Here is a 15,371-nt window from a genome sequence, read left to right as displayed (position 1 = left end):
GGAAGAACAGGCCCCCATCAAAGGCTAGCTTTCCACTTGCGATTATTCTTCTAGCTTGTGTGCTGTCTTCTTTCCTCAATTTATATCACCCTATAGCTAACATCATGCAGTTCAGCAGTGTTTCTATGTGCATTAGTTTTGTTTCCCTAGGTAATTAGGTCTGTGAGAGTAGGGAACTTGTCTTATATTTCTTGAATTTTCCTTTCTTGGAAGGAACTATTTTGACACTCTTCTGTCTCTGATCAAGTTCACTGCTTCTTTACTCCCTTGAAGAACTCCTATTAACCTGTAAAACTATTTCTCTACAAAGTCTTCCTAGCTTGAAATTTTAAAAATTGACAATAGTAATAAATACTTCCTCATATGCTATCCTTACACTCCCATCCCAGTGATGTATCATTGTTTCTTATGGCCAGTTAGGTTTTCCAAAAGAACTGCTCTTTAAGCTGACCCACTATATCTGTAGTTCTCTGGCTTCCAGGGCAAATGCTGTCAATATTTCAAAGAACTGCCTGAGAGATGAAAGTAGCTAAACGTACGTCTTTTGCAGATTGTTCCGTACTGTATTCAACCAACTACTTACCTGAAAGCAATGGAAGAGACAAGATTACTTTTTGTTGCATGTAGGTTTTTATGTTTTGTTTTGCTTCTGTCTCACATAAGTAATACCTTTTTGGGGGTTGTAAAGGTTATGAAAATTATAGTCAATTGTTCACTCATGCATTAGAATAAAATACAATCTATGGGAAACCAAACATGTCCTAATAAAGTCTGAATATAAGCTTTAAATCAGCAACTAATCATTTAGGAAACCTATAGGTGTTCAGCCTAGAAATCTTACCTGATATCTAATTATATGTTGAATAAATTTTTAGCTAAAGAATCCTAAGCCACAAAAATTGAATGAAACTTTATCTTATTAAGGATTCCACAACCAATCTTAACTAAAGCAATGCATACTAAGCAAAGGAGGAAAATCAACAAGCTTTCAACACTCTTTCCCTACCCCCAAGGGGCAAGACAACTTTTAGATGACAAAATCACCAACAAAATGACTTGAAAAAAATGGGGGGGAAGAGGAAGACTTATGTAATACTTTCAACAATAATCTTGTACTTCCTCCTAAAAGAGCTACAGAAATTTTACACAGAAAAAAGGAGACCCATCGTATTTTTAAAGGTGTTATTAATGTTTGATCAGCAAAGCAATATTGAGTGGAAACATACGAAAGTTTGCAGTAGTGGTGGTGAATTGTAGATACCATACTTAATGATTTTCCTGATATGTGGGGATGGGTTTGGGTACTATCCTTGTAACATCCACATTTACTGTTCTTTACAACATCATATTAGGCTGTTCATCCTAACTTTGAATATTATTAAACACATAGAAATAGCTAGAGGAACATGTCATATAAACATCTATGTGAGTCTTTATAAGCCATAATGCTCACTTTTTAAAAAACTTCACTTTTATCTTAATCTTCTCTTTCTTTCAGTGATGAATTAAAAACCAGCCACAAATTATCCAAATGTCCATGCCAAATAAGGTAGTGCTGAGAAAGATGGACAATTTTGTAATATTACAGTACTGCTTTGGAGGCAAGTTGTTTTTTAATTTAATAAGTAACTAATATAAGCCTCAAAAAACATGACTAAACTTTTTAAGAACTTTGTGAAACAGCAGCTACAGAAGAAAACTTGTAGCACAGTGTGTTCCTCCTCTCTGTAACCATGCTGTATTTCTGTCATATCAAAGCAAAAAATGTTCATCATTTTGTCATCTCTGTCTGCAAAGCAGAGAATTACCTTCCCAAGCTCCTGAGATTTATGCTTTTAATTACCTCCTATCTGCTTCACTACCTTCCATACCTAAGAATCAATATAAATAGTCTTATTTATGGGAAAAATGTAAAAAGTTTGACAGAAGCATGCTATCACTTTCTAGATTTCCATTTGATGCTATCGATTCCTTCTTTCTTCCATACTTTTTTTCTTGACAGAAGCAGTTGGTTTTTTAAACTTATGAAATTATTCATTTATCGTATCATTTGTGTTGCTTAACAGTAGGTATAAACTTTACAACTCGCTTTGGAGTTCCAAACCCACCAATGAGATTAGTATCACTGTGGTTGATATCTCTCTATTTAATCATCAGCTGCAGAATTCAGTTTAACTGTGGTTTTCTCCAAGCCCCTTCATCAGCAACTCACTGTTCAGTGAGGACCCACTTTCATGGCTCATTTCGTTTCTGAAGGGGAGATCACTATCACCATAGGTGAGACCTGGCTGGCTAGGCACCAGTGTTCTTAAAACTCTGCTTCTCACATTTTATCAGCACCAATTCTTAAAAAAATCCCAAAACCACCAAATTGCATATATATATATAATTGCATACACATAATTAATATAAGTTATATAAATATATTATAAATTATTAGAGAGGCTCCTGAAGGAGCCACTCTCTATCTCAAAGGCCTCAGGAGAAATAGAGTAGATGTTTATGAGTGGCCGGCAGTGATTGCATAAGAGAGAAGGCAACATGTAATCTGTAGGGTGAACATGTGTAGAGAGATATCTGTTGAACATATTTGATAGGGTGATGTAGGGAGGGTCAAATATTGAAAATGAATATTCAGAGTTTTCCTTGACATATTAGTTATCAAATGTGGTGCCTGAAAATTCAGGAAATCAATAATAATAAAAGCATAATATGCTAATTAGACCGGACATCCTTCCGGACAATCTTCCGGATGAAGCTGGGGCTGCAAGGGAAGCCTGAGTCCCGGGTGCCAGAGGGAAGCCGGTGCTGGCAGCTGGGGGAAGGGAGGCCTATTCTTGCACAAGTTTCATGCATCAGGTCTCTAGTATAAGATAAACTCATTTTTTAAAACAGTGTGTTAGAGTTTCAAACAATATGCTTAATATTTTTTTTCCCCACCAAGGGAAGTGTCTCTGAATTTAAAGCAATGAATCTAGTCATTAACCTAAAAAACCCTAAAACCCAAAAACAAAAAAATGTAATAAAGACACTATGACTATCTAAGAAAGAGCTAGAGGAGAAGGGAAGAGAAAGACAAGACAGAAGGAGCAACCTGATGGCCTAGTAAAGAGAATAAGTTTAACATGGAAAGAGAAACACTGATAACCAAATGACAGAAGTTCTAGAGTTAAAAGCAAGCATGAGGCAGCCCATAGCAAAACATGGACTCTCTTAGAAGAACTGATCCTTCAGAAATGCAAGGAGGTGCCCCTGTGGCTGAGTGCCTCTCCTACTTTGGCTGCAAGGGATAACTTCAAATGTGGTGTCCAATGGTTCCCCTTTTCCGGCCGTTCTGACTTCCCAGGGAAGGAAACACAGCTGCTGCAGGGACTTGCTGCCTCACGGCAGATGGTGGAGAGGTGGAGAGAGGGAGGCATGGTGGCCAAAGGAAAAGGAGGGTCAGCCAAGAGCATGGGAAAGAACATTGATGTGGGACCCAAAGTTGTGGCTTTCTCTCTAATCTCATGACGACGCGCTCTCTGCAGGATAACAGAGAATGCCAGGGCCCCTAGCAGAAACTGCACTAATGCCTCTTAAATGGCAGATGGTGGATGGGCCAGTTTGTTTATACAATACAGAGAATTTGTATTATATGAACTGCTTAAAGAACTCAGGAAGTAGGCATAAGTTTAGAACAAAAAAAAAAAGAGAGAGAGAGAGAGAGAGAGAAACACCGAGGAGGGCATACTTAAATAGCCTTTTCCAAATGAAAACTGCTAAGATGACAAAGATGCAAAATGGGAGGGAACTGGCATTGCAGACATTCAACTACACACTAATGCAATCACATAGGAACTGAAGGTGATCACTGAATAGTTTTACTTTCTAAAATTCAAAATTTCAGAGAGATTTAAAGAATAAGAGAGTCAGGTCACCCATAGAAGGTTCATACAAATGGTTGGTCGCCTGGCCACTTTCTTCTAAGCAAACCTTGAGTTTCTTGTCCATGTGCAATCAGTCTAACATAAATCAATGAAATGGCATGATGTCATCTCCTTGTCTTGAGACATGAGGAATAGAACACAGCAAAAAGAACAGTGAGCTAAGATGAGAGCCGGAGATACTGAATAACCAAAAACCAAAACAAAGACAGAACAACACAACATTAAAGACCTAGAGGAACCAAAAAGTAAAAGAAAATGTGAACTACAAGTGATTTGAAGTTTCTAATGCCATCTGAAAGGTAATACTGTAAATCTGATTAAGCCTGTGGGGTCAGCAATTAAGGACACTGAATCTCATGCTTAATAAATTGTGGTATTAATACTGTCAAAATTTCAGCGTCGGTTCCTATATTAGAGTATATAAAACTTGATTTAAAAGCTCATTATGCTTTCTTCTTGATTTGCCTATAAAGTATAAAGGACCCAGTCATGTATTAAGGGTATTTATAATTAACTGTTTGCAATAATAATAATAATAATAATAATAATAATAATAATCTACTTATATAAAAACCCTGGGTGTAACATCACGTCCCGAAGCTCAACCAACCGGAAGGAAGTCAGTCCTGCAGGGGTCATCTTGGAAATGGCTGTGCCCTCTTCCAGCTGTTTCCCCAGTGGGCGAGGTTTCAGGCAGGAACCTGCCCTCAGGGCGAGGTTTCAGGCAGGAACCTGCCCTCAGAGCGGAGCGTGGAAGTACTGAGTCCTGGGTTGCCTTGCCAAGGGCTGCGTCCTCCCCGAGCTGTTTCCCACGAGGTCTGAGGGAAGAACCCACCCTCGGAGCAGCAGGAGCCCCAGCAGCAGTCAGTCCTGGGTTGCTGAGGCAGAGGCCACACTGTAGTAGAACTCTGGGTCTGGCCCAACAGGGGGCATGGCCAGCCTTCAAACCAGACCCTGACAGTAGGGAGGAGGCAGCCCCATACCTCACAGAATCTGCTGTTGGATAGCTTGCTGTCAGTGGCCTGCAAGCCAGGAACCCCATTCACTTGCACCCCGGACCCTGACAGGAGGGAGGAGGGAGGCCCATTCCTCACGGAATCCACAGGTGGCCAGCTTGCTGTCAGGGGCCTGCCAGCTAGGAATCCTATTCACCTGCATATCTGTATAAAGTTTTAATACATTATATTAGAGGTTGTGGTGGTACTGTTTTACCCACAGCATCTACAGGAATTGCTGCAAATTTACTTCTCGGTGGAAGCACCTTTCATTCCCAATATAAATTACTGATTCCATTAAATAAAACTTCAATTTCTAGACTCAATATAAAAAGTGAAGTTGCTAAAACTATTAAAAAGGCCCAACTGCTCATTATTGATGAATGAGCCATGGCATCCAGTCATGCTATAAATGCCATAGACAGATTATTAAGAGAAATTATGAGTCTGAATGTTGTATTTGGTGGGAAAGTTCTCCTTCTTGGAGGGGATTTTTGACAATCTCTCAGTATTGTCCTGCATGCTATGTGATCGGCCACAGTACAAACAAGTTTAAAGTACTGCAATGTTTGGGATGTTTCAGAAAGTTATCTCTTATAACAAATATGAGATCAGAGAGGATTCTGCTTATAGTGGATGGTTAGTAAAACTTGGAGATGGCAAACTTGATAGCAGTTTTCATTTAGGAATGGATATTATTGAAATCCCCTCTGAAATGATTTGTAATGGCTCTATTATTGAAGCTACCTTTGGAAATACTATATCTATAGATAATATTAAAAATATATCTAAACGTGCAATTCTTTGTCCAAAAAATGAGCATGTTCAAAAATTAAATGAAGAAATTTTGGATATACTCGATGGGGATTTTCACACATATTGAGTGATGATTCCATTGATTCCACAGATGATGCTGAAAAGGAAAATTTTCCCATCGAATTTCTTAATAGTATTACTCTTTCGGGAATGCCGTGTCATAAATTAAAATTGAAAGTGGGTGCAATCATCATGCTATTGAGAAATCTCAATAGTAAATGGGGTCTTTGTAATGGTACCAGATTTATTATCAAAAGATTATGACCTAACATTATCGAAGCTGAAGTATTAACAGGATCTGCAGAGGGAAAGGTTGTTCTGACTCCAAGAATTAATTTGTCCCCATCTGACACTGGCCTCCCATTTAAATTGATTCTATGATGGTTTCCGGTGATGCCAGCATTTGTGATGACTATTAATAAATCACAAGGACAAACTCTAGACAGAGTAAGCATATTCCTACCTGAACCCGTTTTCGCACATGGTCAGTTATATGTTGCTTTCTCTCGAGTTTGAACAGCATGTGACGTTACAGTTAAAGTTCTAAATACTTCATCCCAAGGGAAATTAGTCAAGCACTCTGAAAGTGTTTTCACCCTTAATGTGATGTACAGGGAGATATCAGAATAAGTTGAATCACTTTATCAGTCATTGTTTGCATCACTGTTGTTTTTATATCATGTTTTTGTTGTTTCCATATCATGTTTTTGTTGTTTTCATATCATGTTTTTGTCGTTTTTTATATCATGCCTCTGTTGTTATATCCTTTTGTTACTGTTTATTTATTAATAAATTTATATATTATTTTCATATACATTTTACTAATTTCCTTTCATCTCTCATACTTCTATTATAGAGAAAGGGCAAATAGCAACATTAAAATATCTCCGCTAATTAATTGCCTTTTAATATGCACGAATTTCATGCACTGGGCTACTAGTAATAATAATAAAAGATCATCTCTGTTTTCAAACATTTAAGAGAGTCAAATTGCTTGATTTTGTGCAAGAATCTGTATAAGAATCAGTTTCCTTTATCCTTCTGCTACCATTCTCCAATGAATTGAAATTCATATGCAAATTAGAAATTATTTGGAAAAATTATTGCCAATTTACAACCTAGCCAAAAAGAGAAATGTTAGCCTCAAAAATATTTTAGAAGCCTATGTTAGGGACTAGTTCTCAGTATTTTTGTATGAAAAACAAAAACCTAATAATTTTGAGTCTTATTTAAAACCAACTACAGAAAAATATAGAACTATTTTCCTGGAAAGGCTTACCTCTAGAAATGTTATTGTCTAGCTAAAGGGTAAAGATTAAGATTTAGGCTTATCAATTTATGACCCTACTACAGTTGCAGTACACTCATTCCTTCATTAGAAAGGTGCATTCAGACTTAGGATAACCTCATTCCGTGCTCAGCTTAAGCCATGTTGCGGGGTAGGGGTGGGGTGGCGGGGAGGGAAGGTTATCTAGAAGAAACTAGGGATTTGTGTGCTGTACACATATGTGCAAATGTCTGGGACTCAGTTGGAAAGACATATTATTTCTGAAATGCAATTGCTTGCCCCCTGGCAAAGTTAATGGTATTAATTTGTAAAGGTTCATTTGGGAAATGCTTGTGATTAATGCTTGCTCATTTGCATAACACTGTATTGTGTAAATAAAGCTGTAGCCTTTTGCTTTCCAACAGTGGAGTGCTACTGAGATGATAAAAACTGGACAAAGGGGGCTACTATGGGATACTTAAACTAGGTCACATTGAATTTTAATGCACGAATCCTGCTCTGGTACATTTTATATGGGTAATGGGAAAATGCAGAATGCAGTCTGTTTACTGTGTAAATCTGCCTTCCAGATTGTTCAATAACCATATTTTCTACACTGAAGAATGAAGGCAATTCAGTCTCAGGCTGATTTAGAAATGTTATTAAAGAAAATAAGGATGAGCATCTTCTTAATTCTTACATTAAGATATAAACAGGGTAATTATAAAATAATAAATTCTCCCCCAAATAAAAAAATGCTCAGTTTCAGAGCTCAGTTATGCAGATTACAGCACCATTACTAAACACAGAGAGCATGTGTATGTGATACTTGTGAATTTGCTATCCACACTATGTGGTGTTACCACCCAGAGTCTAAGTATGACTCAGAAATTTTATTTCTTTCTCTGTTATCAACAGAGCTTTTGAGTGGTGACAAGGAAGGGGGTGGTCACATGCTCACGCATGTGCATTTGTCCATGTCCCTGTTAGTGAATACAAAGACAATTACTGCCGTGGAATGAAGCTCAAGTCAAAGGTGCACCTACTCACAGAGCCATTCTGGGGTGTACAAAGAAGACTGGCCCTCATCCACCACCCACACCAACCCATGACACAAACAAAAACCAAAACCTGTAGTCATTCTTTCTTGGTCTTAACTGTCCCACCCATAAATGAGGGTGTTTATACCCTGTTCTAACAGAAATGCCATGGAAATGATTTTTAATCATGGAACTGGAAAGGTCCTTCTGAAAATCAAGTAGTCTATTTTAAGTTATATCACAGAAGAGGAAACTGAGGCCCACAGTGGTGAAGAGACTTATCAAGTCAAAATTTAGAACTTAAATCACATTCAAATACTCTTAATCTAGAGTTCTACATCATGTGGCCTCTCTATGTATGGAGTAATAAAAAATACAGAGCTGAAGATCTGGAACAGGTTCTGGGAGGATCTGATCAGGTTAAACCTTAGATGCTTTCATTCACACTGTTAGTAAATTTGCTGCTGGTCTCTGGAAAATAGTATGGTATTTGGCATAAAATAAAAGCTCAATAAATACAAAGAAAATGAGCAAAGCTAATATGTGAGGCAACATAATAACATAGAAAAAGCTGTGGATTTAGAAGCAACAGACCTGAATTTATGCCCTTGCTCTGACATTTGTTGACTATGAAAATTTATGTAATTCCAAAAGACTGAAAATGACTTTAAGTATCCACCAATAAGGGACTAGTTAATTAAGCTGGAACATCCACATGTAGACTACTGTATTAGTTTTCTGTTGCTGTTGTAGCAAATGATCCCAAATTTACTGGCTTAAAACAACACACATTTATTATCTTAATAATTCTGAGGGATCATATTCCTTTGGAGGTTCTAGGGGAAAATCAATTTCTTGATTTCCAGGTCCTAAAGGCTGCCCACATTCCTTGGTTTGTAGCCCCTTCTTTCACCTTCAAAGACCACAAGGGCCAGTAGAGTTGTCCTCACATCATATCACTCTAACCTTTTCCTTTGCCTCCCTTTTCTACATTTAAGGACCCTTGGGCCCATAGGATAATCCAGGATAAAATATTTTATGGTCAACTGATTGGCACCTTAATTTTATTTATTACTTTAATTCCCCTCTGATATGTAAGGTTACATAGTAAAAGCTTCCAGAGATGAGGATGTAAACATCTTTGCCTAGCACAGTGGTTCTCAACCTTCCTAATGCTGCGACCCTTTAATACAGTTCCTCATGTTGTGGTGATCCCCAATTTCATTGTTACAAATTGAACATAATTAAAGCATAGTGATTAATCACAAAAACAATATGTAATTATATATGTGTTTTCCAATGGCCTTAGGTGACCCCTGTGAAAGGGTCATTCAACCCCCAAAGGGGTCGCGACCCCCAGGTTGAGAACCGCTGGCCTAGCATATCTGTATGAAACCTGTGAGGAAGCTCTCTATGTTTTGATAGGGGAAAATTTTCCAGGATATATTTTTATGTAAAAAATGCAAGGCAAAGAAAAGTACACTACCTTTTATGTAGAAAAGGGATGAAATAAGAGTATATATTCATACTTGGTTTTCTTTCCATAAACAGACCCAGGAAATATATACAAGAAATATTAAAGTGGTGACAGATAGACAGGAACAGCATGGAACATGGGAGGATGGGGAATGCGATGGAACAAGATTTTTCATTGTATCTCTTAAAATTAATTTGCTTTTTGAACCATGTAAACATATTGTTATTATTATGTTTTAATTCAAGGAATTCATAATTGCCTACAGACCCTATTATTCACTTGATAGTCAAGCCTTATGTTTTGAAGAGTCTGTCATCAACCTTGTTATTTTTCTCTTATCAAGTTACTTTTTCTAATATCCTCATTGTCAGTGGCTTTGTATTGAGCAATTCTCTAACATGACATTCATAGACTTCACGGAAATCTGCCTCTTTAGCAATATTTATATAGATTCGCTTTGCAATTTATTGCATTGTACTGTCAGATGTTTTCAGTACCTAGCATTGCATTGTACTGTCAGATGTTTTCAGTACCTAGCATTGCATTGTACTGTCAGATGTTTTCAGTACCTAGCATTGCATTGTACTGTCAGATGTTTTCAGTACCTAGCGTTGCCATTGTACTGTCAGATGTTTTCAGTACCTAGCGTTGCCATTGCACTGTCAGATGTTTTCAGTACCTAGCGTTGCCATTGCACTGTCAGATGTTTTCAGTACCTAGCGTTGCCATTGTACTGTCAGATGTTTTCAGTACCTAGCGTTGCCATTGCACTGTCAGATGTTTTCAGTACCCAGCGTTGCTGCACTGGGAATGCTAAGACTAGACACGAAGCACGCCCTCAGGTGGGCCTTCCTTTTGTACGGAGTCAGTTAAGTGCTGAACATTTTAATTTTATATTCATACAGTTACGGATATTTTAATTTCCTTATGTGACTGTAGACATTTGTAAAATATCTATGCAAAGCTGTTAAATATACTTGGATCTTTTTCAGTATTCATTATTCTGTCTTTTCTTGTAAAAGTCCTTTAATTATTACACCTTAAGTCCCATAGTGATATTGTACTTTAATATGTCTCTAGTAGTTATGTCTCTATAATTAATTATTCTTCTATTTACAACATATTTCTATTCCTATCACATAAATTTTTTCCCCAATCAGGTTTACTGAGTTACACTTTACAGACAGTAAAATTCCTTTTTAGGTATTAAGTTTTATGAGTTTTGAGAAATAAAAACAGTTGTATAATCACCATACCAAATTAAGACATACACCCTAAAAACTTCTTTCATGCCCTTTTGTATTCAATTCCCTAACCCCACCATCAGTCCCTACTGATCTGATTTCTGTCTCCATAGTTTTCCTTTTCAGAAAGTTATATAAGTGCAATTATGTAATAATATATACACTATTTATTATTTTAGTATTTCCAATAAACATACATCTTATAACAATGTTTTATAAAATGGCTTCTTGGGTGGAGTAACTCAAGAAATATCACATAGATATGAATCTCCAGACTCAGATTTGCATTGGTCATTGGCTTTACTTGGTAATTGGGTTTCATTATAAACATTCTAATATTATTTATTTTGATTTCATGTTATTTTATGTCTAATATGAAAATCAACTTTCATAAATATTAATTTGTACTTTTTTCTTGTTATCCTTTTTTCGCAGGATAATTAAAGTGGTTAGATAAAATAATTTACCAACCTTTTCCTATATTTTCATGTCTGAGAAAATATAAATTATGTAGTAAGTTACTTTCTCGGGTGTTTAATATGATTTGGCACACACACATGAAACATAACACTTGGGAGCAAGAGTAGTAACTGATTTTCTTTAGCATGTATTACATTTTTTTCATACCTTCATTGCATTGTAAACTTTAAAAAGTATTTTCTGCTATTTAAGTATTTTTCAAAAGTAAACATAATTGGTGAGGTTAAGTGTAAAATGGTATCGATGAGATTGATTACCTACAGAAAGCCTTGATTTTTTTTATATTAGCCCCTCTATTGCTCAAGTTTCTAGTGTTGAATCCAAATCCCTGGAAAATCTGGCACACTGAAGTAAATGGGCCACCAAGAGGAGTGGCTGCTAGACAATGTGTAAATATGAAGAGATGTATATACCCGGAACAATCAGACTTCCAGCTTGACAGACTACAGAGAGCAGGGAAAGGGTGATACTCACATCCGAATTAAAGCGCAGCTGACAGACATTACAAGAAATAACTTGTTTCTTCTTTGGGGGAATGGACACTCCGAACGTGTGGTTAATAACTGCTTTTTGCACAGGATCCATCTGAAGAGCAAATGATAAAATAATCATTTTATAACTTCAAAGGATAGAAAATAGTGTGAGCAAGTAAAAATAGCTGTATTATTCCTTAAGGCTTTATCTTCATTCCCAAACAAGGATAATAAAGACTCCCATTCAATAGTAATGCACTGTTTCCAGGACTTGAACAAAACCAAAAATAATAAACTGGTTTGAAATCATAGCACAAATCAGAGGAGAATCCAACATCCCAAGAAATCATATTCATATAAGGAGTCTTGAAAAACCTTAAAAGAATCATAAAACAAGGATATTTAAAATCCAAAGGTCAAAGTTAAAATTAACTTGTTAATATTTTCCCTATATGAGGTGATAATATTTATGATAGTCTGAAATGGCCTCAATGACAATTATTACAGATATATTTCAGTTTCTTAAATTTTGATTTATGGCAAAGTCATAAGTTACAGGCTTGTCTCACAGCCCAGAAAATGTTGATCTTCATTTTAAAATAATTTATTACTTTTCATATACTATAGATAAAATTCATTCTAATGGAAATGCCGATAACAGATAGGTTAATATGCAACCCTTGTTTAGATATTGAGCAAGTTTTTGACTTATAAAGTGTGACTTTCCTCCCTTTGGTTTGCATATATCATACATATTCAGAAAAACATAGAGTGATGAAAATACTCAACCACAGCAAAAGTATGGCACAAAGCTACAAAAACACTTGGAGAAAGAAAGAACACTATTTGCAGAGCCTATAAAAAGAGAGACACAGCAGTGATTCTCTTGTGTACTCCAGATAATAATCTCCAGCATTAACATTGGACAACTGGCAGTTCAAACAACAATGCAGATAATAAACAAAGCATTACTGATAAACAGATGTAACACAAACTGACACACCCTCATCTAGGAAATCTCCTGAGGTTAGAGCTTAGGGTTGGATTAGTTGATGATATTTGGTAGAGAGGAGAAATTAAGACTCTCCCTGGTCAGGAGTATAAATCAACTAAAGGTAAAATTAGCAACTAGAAAAACTTAAGTACATTAGAAAGAAGGATGGGTTACACAATTATTGAATAGTAAAGTAGCCCATTTTTGCTACAAGTTTAAGTGAGATTACTAACTGCATTGCTACGATAAAAACAGTTATGTGGTTTGGGACACTTAAAATTTCCAAGAGGGGAGTTTTCTGGAGTAATAGAACGATTCTGTAACCTGATTGCAGTGGTGGTCACACAGTTTATACATGTGTTCACATTCATAAAACTATATACACTCCCCCAAAGTCCATTTTATGTATAATAATTTACAAAGTAAAAGAAAAAAGTTTTATAGGATCATGCTTAACTACTAAGTGTAAAATAGAATTACTGGGAAATCTGGGGATTTGATATGTGCAAGGCAAAAATTGATTATATTAAATTTTATTTAATGAGAATGAAAAAACAAGTATCCATGGGCATTAAAATCTCAATGTTCACTTTCTTAGTTTACACAGTTAAGTGCACACAAGTGCACACAGTTAAGTTTCATCTATCCATTTTTAAAACATGAAACTATACTTTCTGATTATTACCAGAAATAGAAAATCAGTTTGGACAGGAAAATAAAATGCCATACCTATGTTGATAGAATAAAAAAACTACACTGTTTTGCAAAGTTAAAAAAATGAAAGCATTTTATTGAGATACTTTCTGTTCTCAGGCTCTAAAACTACATTTGGTGATGCGTAAACTGCACGGAATAAAACTATATGAGTATTCTCAAACACTAGTTTTCACATGCCACTTTCATTATTTTTTCCATATCCATGTACTATTTTGTTATTATTCAAGTTTTTTCTTTAAATCAAAGTAAAATAGACTTTTTAAAACACAGAGTAATAATTATGAAACCATAGTTTTAATGTACATGCTTTCCTATTACTCAACATTAAAAATGAAAACTTTCATCATATAAAATAAATACACATATCCTAGTTGTTCCCATACCACAGTATAGAAACACAGACAAAAGATACAGCTACAAAAATCTAGCCCTAAGTTTTTAGTAAACCAAGATATTTGCTGACAGGTCCGACATGACCCTTGAATATAAACGTCCCCTTTACATTTTTGAAATTATCAACCTACATAATTTAAAAAATAATTCCTGGTACAAATTTATCCTACTCCAATCTCATGTTTGTGCATCAGCCTAAAATTTTCCAAGTATATTCCCAAGGTAGAAAGCTCTCTGTCCTGACACGTGAATTGTGGCTGAGCACTCCAAATACAAAGGCATGCTCGGCCGACATGGCTCAGTGGTTGAGCATTGAACTACGAACCAGGAGGTCCCGGTTTGATTCCCCGTCAGGGCACATGTCCAGGTTGCAAGCTCAATCCCTGGTGTGGGGTATGCAGGAGACAGCTGATAAATAATTTTCTCTCATCACTGATAGATATAGATATAGGTATAGGTATAGGTATAGATAGATATAGATATCTATATATATATATTTGTATATATAGATATCTATATCTATTTATCTCCCTTCCTCTCTGAAATCAATATATATACATATATATATACATATATACATACACACACAATATATATACATATACATATATACACATTTATATGGTATACTTTAAAACAGAATATATTCATTACAAAGGCAGATGTGTTCCCAGCCACCTACTCCCTGAAAAGCCAACTAAGGCAGTTCCTTTAAGAAACTCTAACCAGAATCAGCTTCTGTACTTTATATACATAATCCTACTTGTACCGATAAAATCAGTTAAATAAACAGCCCTTTTACCCTGACCCTCATCACCTGTCATAAAAATTTCATCCTCCATGTTTGTCACTTGGAAGAGATAGTTTCCACTTTCCGCTTGATTCTCTATTTTCTTATAGGTAGTATTTCAGGAAAAGATCCACTTGTTTTTTCCCTGCCTAAATCTCTTTTATCTTTCTCTGCTACTTATCACAGAATTCTATACTTATATTTCTTATTCATCAATTGAGGAACATGATTTAATTGAAAGAAAACTTGAAGTGGGAGAAAAGAGAATGCTCCATTTGCCAAATCATCTGATACCTTGAAACTGAAACTGTTTCTATTATATTTTGTGTATTTTCCATCTGATGTCATAATTACAAATACCTGAGAAATTTCAGTGAGGTCTAGACTTGTCAGGAACATAGAAAATGTTTTTAGATCTCTCTCTTTCTCCTCTTTAAAAGTTATAAAGTCATAAAAATCTGATCATTTTCTTATTCTTACAATATTCTAAAAGTTAGATGAAAATAACTATGATATAAACTTATACTAACTTAAATTTTCCTCCCATTAATCCAATGTAAGTTCTCATAATGAGATATGTGTAACTAAATCAATGGTAATAATTTTATTCAATCACCAATTTTTAGGATGAATAAAACAATCAAGATGAATTAAAACATTCTCATAAATCCTAAAACATGATACATGTAAGTGATTCAATTTAGTGTCATCAAACTATATGTATATATCATAATAATTTCATATATAGAATACTTGGGA

General features: G+C 35.6%; 1 protein-coding gene across 4 annotated transcripts in view; it reads right to left on the bottom strand.

The window, feature by feature from the left end:
• The window catches only part of ZNF385B (zinc finger protein 385B), a 375,335-nt gene that overhangs the window by 40,515 nt on the left and 319,449 nt on the right, over positions 1-15,371 (bottom strand). For all 4 annotated transcript variants that reach the window (XM_059703940.1, XM_059703939.1, XM_059703941.1 and 1 more), the window contains one exon: positions 11,720-11,830. In XM_059703940.1, coding sequence (XP_059559923.1) covers positions 11,720-11,830 — 111 coding nt within the window. The remainder of the gene's footprint in view (positions 1-11,719; positions 11,831-15,371) is intronic.

The sequence above is a fragment of the Myotis daubentonii genome, chromosome 7, assembly GCF_963259705.1.
Source record: "Myotis daubentonii chromosome 7, mMyoDau2.1, whole genome shotgun sequence".
NCBI classification, from domain to species: Eukaryota; Metazoa; Chordata; class Mammalia; order Chiroptera; family Vespertilionidae; genus Myotis; species Myotis daubentonii.
This window is presented reverse-complemented; position numbering and strand designations above follow the sequence as displayed.